The sequence below is a fragment of the Plectropomus leopardus genome, unplaced genomic scaffold, assembly GCF_008729295.1.
Source record: "Plectropomus leopardus isolate mb unplaced genomic scaffold, YSFRI_Pleo_2.0 unplaced_scaffold25083, whole genome shotgun sequence".
Taxonomy (NCBI): domain Eukaryota; kingdom Metazoa; phylum Chordata; class Actinopteri; order Perciformes; family Serranidae; genus Plectropomus; species Plectropomus leopardus.
Window position 1 is genome coordinate 1 of NW_024627250.1, and position 7002 is coordinate 7002.

Below are 7002 nucleotides of genomic sequence, written 5' to 3' on the forward strand. Positions count from 1 at the left end.
GAAAATGTCAACATCTGACATGTCCAAAAAACAACTGAAAACCACTCAGAATAGCATATAGATGCATTTTGTAGTGTACAGTGTTGAAAAAACAAAAATACGCGAAAAAAACCCCATAAAATAGCATGTTGAAAAAATGACCAAAAAAGCAAGGCAAAGTATGGCAAAAATGTCAAAATTTGACACGGCCCAAAAACCGTTGGAAAGTGCTAAAATACTCTACAAATGCATACCATAGAGTAGGCTGTTGCTGAAAGGGCCCAAAACACCATAATTCGGCATGTTGACAAAATTATGGAAAATGCAATACTAATATGGCGAAAAGTGTCAAAATTTAACATGGAAACTGGAAACTGCCTAAAATAACCTGTCTATGCACGCCATGGCATAGGAAGTTGGAAAAAGGGTCAAAACACCATAATTTGGCATGTCCAAAAAAGGACTGAAAATGCCACAGTATATGAGGATGATGAAAAAACGGCCAACACGTCCAGAAAGCGACCAAAAATGTCATAATGTAGTATGTTGACAAAAATTGTCCAAAATTGCACGAAATGTCATAGGATAGTATGTCATCCAAATTACGCAAAAATGTTATCATATAGTATGTCGTCCATAATCGAACATAAACATCATAGTATAGGATGTTTAGGATATAGGATGACAATCGAGCAAAATTATCAGTGTAGTATGTCCAAAAACTTAATAATAATGTCATAGTATAGTATGTCAAGAAAATAGCACTAAAGTTCATAGTATAGCATGTCTTCCAGTTTCATGCATAAACATTACAGTATAGTATATCTACAAAAACTGCACAGTTGCACACGTCATATTATAGTATGTCGTGCAAAAGTCCACAAAAACGTCACAGTAAAGTATGCCGTTCACTGTCGGCTGCACACCATCTCTCTGTTGTCTTCCAGCCGCTCTCTTCGTGCTCTCCCCGCAACCTTCTGTGCCTGCCGTCCTCTCTTACACACATGCTCACCTCTGCACACCTGTGCTCAATCAGGATCACCCAGAAAAAGCCCAAAACCACACCAACGCACACAGTCATACAATACACACCCAGAACCAAGACCACGATCCAGGCAAGCCGGAGGTACAGCATCAGTGCAGCCACAGCACGAGCACGTCCAAAGGCAGGATCACAGCATCAGCACTGCCATCACCACAATCCAGGCACAGCCAAGATTGCAACCAAGACCCAGGAAAACTGCGAAACAAGGGAGCACAAAGGCTCTGGAAAAAAAAAAGTTGGGTTAGTGTAATGCGGTAAAAAGACATGAGCATTTGCAGACACGAGAGAACAAGAGAAAGGAAAAGCAGCTCAGTGTATCGTAGAAAGTCCCCAGGCAGACTAAACCTATGTTAGAATCGTATGTGGTCCAAAATCACACAAAGAAAAAAGAAAAATCGTGAAAAAAAACAGGTACTTGCCGAAATGCTGTTGAATCGCCTTCTTAGTGTAGGTTGCTGAACCTGCCAGTGAATCTCCAAATAAAAAGGAGGACACAGATGTGCACATACTAAGTTGCTTTTATTAATACAGAACTGCATGCTACAGAGACTGTACAGCATAAACATTTATTCATTACAAAAAAACATGGTTTTGGAACCATTTAAAATAACAGGAAAAACAAACAAACAAAAAGATAAGAGCATAAAATAGAACAGGAACATCACAGCCGTTAAGGAAACATTCAAACTATTTATCATTAGCATCTTAATAAACCAGAGAAGAAATCGACAGATTACAGTCGCGTCATGTCAACTACAATGGCACCGAGTGGATGATTCTCTTGTAGCTTTTTTTACAGCCTCTTGCAACATCAACATGCCTATTTTTTCTATCTACCTATATGTAGTAGTGTACTTAAAAGTGGCAGTTTGTGTATTTTTTTGTATTTAATAGTTTTTTTATGAACCTCCTAATATACATAATTTGGCCCTTGTGGGTTTATACAGTATGATGTCCGCCTTTTTATTAAGTTTAAATTTTAATATTTGACAATTTGCTACCAAACACATTTGTTATAGCAACATTTATACTACATACATAGCAATCTATGTAACGTCACAGCAAAGAATGGTATCAAAATAAAAAAAAATAAAATAAAAAAAAAAAAAGACAACAAAACAAACAAACAAAAAAGGATCCCTACAGCGTGGTTAGAGGGGCAGAGAAAATTATCACAAAATTTGGCACGGAAAATCTGTACACGAATCTACAGTCTTGAGAGATGTGACTGTGCAATAAAAAAGAAGGGCTTTAGACACTTTTCCAACTACTGAAGACACGGTACCCACTGTCTCTTGTTTCAAGTTTTTCTTTTCTTCTTTTTGTAAAATGGCTTATAGACGCATTTCTTGAAATGAAGTTGTGCATACTTCTGTTCATGAGATCTACGCAGTACACTGAGTGGAATCCAGGTTTTCAGCGAGGAAAGAAATCATTAACAAAAAAATTTGCCTTTTAAAACCTCCTTGTAAAAATGGATCATTCATATATAAGTCGCTTACCTTAAGAAAAAATATTTGTACAATGTATTAAGAAAAAAAAGTCAAAAGAGACACGTACAAGATACAACAAGCAATCTCTAAAGCAATAAATACTACTGGTCCTAGCGTTGTGACATTTTGAATTTAATAACCCTCAACCCTCCCACCCCGACCTCCCCTCAAGCCCACCCAACTTGCCTGACTCCACCCCAAAGGTAAACAACAAAGAAAAAAGACAACGCAGTGGAAGAATGCATATTTAACACAGTAATCCCCCCCTCCCCATTATTCTGTACATTTAAACAAGAACAAGTTAACATCACAATTAAAGTTGTTCCTCGGAGAGGTGTCACCGCTAGCCTCATGCCCTCCTAGAGTTTGAACAGATGTCAAATGATTGGTTCGCAAGCTCGTATTTAATACAAATAAAGAAGGAGAACCAACTCTTTCAAGAAAAGGGCTCACTGAATAATCTAGCCTACCTTTTTATATCCGTCTTTTAAACATTTTGAAGTTGAACTAGATAATTTTTCTGTTTGCACTGTTTTAACACTACAAAAAAGACAAAACAAAATTCATAAAAATTTTGGCAGATTCACAAAGCTATACTACAGCTCATTGTATCATTTCTTTATAATAATTAGATTTTTTTTGATAATGATGGGTCAAATATTGACCAATGAACTTTAATAAACAAAAACTAAAATTTCAAAGCCTTATGGCACAGAAACATAAAGAGAAAAAAGAACTGACAGCAAGTGAAATATAGCAGAGAGAGGGCCTAGAAAGGTGTGTTTGTGTGTGTGTGCAGAGCTAGAAAAGAGGAGAAGAATAGGGTAGACTATTCTATAGACTTGGTCACTAGCGACAGAGGCTGAGGGGCCGTGGAGGGGAGGAGCGAGTGTGAATGACACAGCGATGCCGAGGGCCGGGCCATTGAGGACGCCACAGAGGAGCCCGGCTGGCGCGAGGACGAGATGTCACCGTGCTCCAGGGCTCCGTTGTGGGAGGAGGCGCCGGGCGTTTTCCTAGCTGCAGCAGAGTTTTCCAGCTGAACCAAAGATGGCGGTGGAGGCCCAGCCAGGAGGTGCGGGTGGTGGAGTGGCTGGTGGGCCGGTTTCATAGTCAGTGAGAGAGGTTGCATTTGTTCAGTCTGAGGTTTGGACTCTTTTGAGGAGGGGGAGGGAACCACTGAGGAGGGGGAGGATGGGGGGGAGTCTAGTAAGCTTCCGTCCGTAGAGGGAGGACTGGCACAGCTGCCTTCACCTTGGATGTAGCGAATGCACTTTTTTTTTCTCCTGGGGGACAAGGCGAGAGAGAGAAGGCATCTTTTAGCATTACGTCTTTGAACCGCGTCGCCTCTTAGCACTGACTTAAATGCACCTTTTTTTTTTTTTTAATTTCGGAAAAACTTGATTTCAAGCGTCAGATTTGCAGGTGCATTGAAGTAGCTCGTGCTAAGACAAAAAGAATGATAAAAATGATTTCCAAATACTACACCATCAGACAGGACAGACATGAAGTAAAGATCACAGGTGAAGCAGCTGGACAGGAAGCAGCAGGGAAATGAGAAGCACGCAGAGATGGCGATGAGAGAAGATTACACGTAGTAATGGTTCGCTCTCTGGATGTAAACTCGAGCCTGTCTTGCTGGCAGAGCTCCAGCTGGGGATCAGCCTGTTTCTCTCCAGCAACACGAGGTTACTGGACCTGTCTCACTCGTCTACCTCTATCTGGCCCTACTCTCTCTCTTCTCCTGAGGGGACAGAGTTTGGATGCGAGGCGAAAAAGTCAACAAGATCCACACTACTCCGCATCTGCCCCACAGATATGAGTGTGTGTGTGTGTGTGTGTGTGTGAGGGGTCAAGGCATCATGTTTGCATTCCTGCCTGGGGTCGGGACCCCTCCCCCTTGCCTGTCGAGTCCTAAGGCCAGACCCATTGCGCTCTGTGGAACCTGACGAACGAGCAGGGGGGTGGGGTGGGGGAGTTCGGAGAGTAGGGGATTGTTGCATTTTATGTGCGGTGACTCTGCTGCGAAGGCTGTTCAGATTTGGTTAAGGGGGAATCTCTGCCCACCTCATCTTTACCCTGACCCTGGCAGTGACCCCTCTCTCAGCTCTCGTTCTATCACAAAGATGCCTGAAGGCCACGGAGTACTTAAGACTCACAGGGACAGAGAGAAGGTAAAAAGAAGAAGGTGTTTTCTAAAAAAGAAAGATTGAAGCTTTTGTAACATATGAGGCTGATCTACTCTTTAATTAAGGTTGCTGAATCAAACCTTTCCCTGTACTTCTAAAGCCTGCATAAAGACGGACACAGAGAGCAGATTACTGAGAATGGAAAAGACATGAAGAAATTACATCACGAAACTTTAATGCATGCCAGGGTGAAAGACAAGCATGCATTTCAGATAAGCTCGACAGTACAGGCACACAACAGCGAACAGTATAGAACACTAGAAAAGTCTAGAAAAGAGTGGGGATCAGGCTTTTAGTGCTTTCTACACTGATACTTCAGCGCTGGGTGGTGTGGGCGTATCGACCGGCCGTAAAAAGGTATCATTTGCCACTACATAGACATCTCGCTCCCGATAACTGTCTGTCAAACTGCAACAAATGAGCTAATATCCATTTTTTAACAGACATATCGATTCATAGTATGTGCCCGTGTACGTTATTGATTTTTCACCATCTCGGGGGAAATTACACCAGATGCATCTTTTAGGAAATGGAGCCCAGAGAGAACTTTTAACCTCTCGGCTCCTAAAATGAAGACTGAATTATCGCGCTTTTCCAGTCGCCTGATCTCCTGATCTGCTATTATTGTTTAAGGAATAATGCCATTTTTTTTTTTTTTTTTTTTTTTTTTTTGGATCGTGTGTGTTTCAGCTGGGAGGGAAATAAGAAGTGGAAACACCAGACCGTGAAGAGGTGGAGTGAGTGTGACGTCCTACTTATTTCAAAGACGATTTAAAAAAAAAAAAAAGAATAGGGGGCGTGTTTAATTCTTGTTGGACGTTTTAAACAGTAATAACAGTAATCGTTTTATTTCTACAGCACATTTCAAAACGATGTTTCAAAGCGCGTCACAAAAAAAAAAAAAACGGGAAAAATAATAAAAAATAATGAAAACAGAATTAAAAAAACAGTGACAAAAATAAAAAAGAAAACAAATAGAAAAAATTTGAATAAAAAAAGGGAAAAATAAGAAAAAAGTGACCAAAATCTTTAAAAACAGGGTAACCGAGTGCCTCACTAAAAAGAAAAAGAACAAAGAATAAAAGAAAAAAAATAAGAAAAAATAGTGACAAAAACCGATAAATACTATTAAACTATTAATCCGACCTATGCTAAAACGATACGAATGGTGTAGCGGCGGAAACGAACAATGTGTTGCGATGGTTGGTGTTGTGTCAAGAAAAGAAGTGGGGCAATGGTGTGGTGCAAGCCAGACACAGAGAAGGGTATTACTTAGCAGAGACAAATACCTACCATGAAAATATTCCCAATTCAAAGACTGCTTGTGTCAGAACAGAAAGACAACAGGTAGGGACTAAGTAAGGGTTATTGAAGAGGAGTTTGGAGGAAGAAGAGGTGGAGAAGGAGGAGGAAGAGGGCACAGAAAAGAGTGTCACTGAGCAGGCCCTCAGAGAAAGCAGGGCTAAATTTGTAAGCATAACATTGTTATTCAAAAGGACGCCAATTAGAACATACATGACAGTTAAGATGGGAGGGAATTATCCACTGACATGGAGAGAAAATGGATTTCAAAGAAGTCAGACTGTCAGAATTCCAAATGACATTAGGGAAACCGTGATCTTGCAGCGAGATATTTTGAGATAAAATAATCTTATTTAGAAATCCATTTTCTGCCACTGGGCTTGAACCGAGTTCAATGAGGAAAAAAAATTGCTGCAAGGGAATTTATAGCAGGAAGCTCCTCAGTAAGGAAAAAAAAGGAGCAGAGGAGTTTGCCATCTGTTACCACACTGATGGAAACGTGTTTTTAAGAGGGATATCTGAGCAAATAATCAAGGAGAAGAAGCTGCTCATTGTGGATGTCTTCCTCCCATTGGTACTACAGCAGTTATACCTGCATGGTTTGCACCATAAACTCAGCTGGTCAAGCCCGAACAAGGCACGACACTTCTTTGGGGTATTTGCATCTGTTAGCCAAAGAGGTAGACACAAACATACACACAGAGACAAAAAAGACACAAAAGAAAAAAAGGAAAGAAAAAACAAAATGGACACGTCATTGCACGGACAAAAACATGTAGCCAGGGCTTAGGTTTAGGCTGGCGACACTGGGATGTCCTCCATATTCAACAAGCCATCAGGCTCCAGATCCTCCAAGCCCCGACCTGCCAGTTTAGACTGCTTTTTGTACTGTACATCCTGCAATGAAACCCCTTACCAACACATACGCACAGACACCATTCACACAAAACACTCGGGCATATGCTGTTAATACCCTTCTTCCCAAACAGGAGAT

At 40.9% G+C, this 7002-nt stretch overlaps 1 protein-coding gene across 1 annotated transcript; it reads right to left on the reverse strand.

The window, feature by feature from the left end:
- Positions 1 to 1524: 1524 nt before the first annotated feature.
- On the reverse strand, positions 1525 to 6793 carry LOC121966566 (transcription factor 7-like 2; the record flags this gene model as incomplete). The annotated part of the gene is made up of 2 exons (XM_042516643.1): positions 1525 to 3803; positions 6601 to 6793. Coding segments are annotated over 2 exons (650 nt in total), but the record flags the coding sequence as incomplete, so codon positions are not given.
- Between the last annotated feature and the right edge of the window lie 209 nt (positions 6794 to 7002).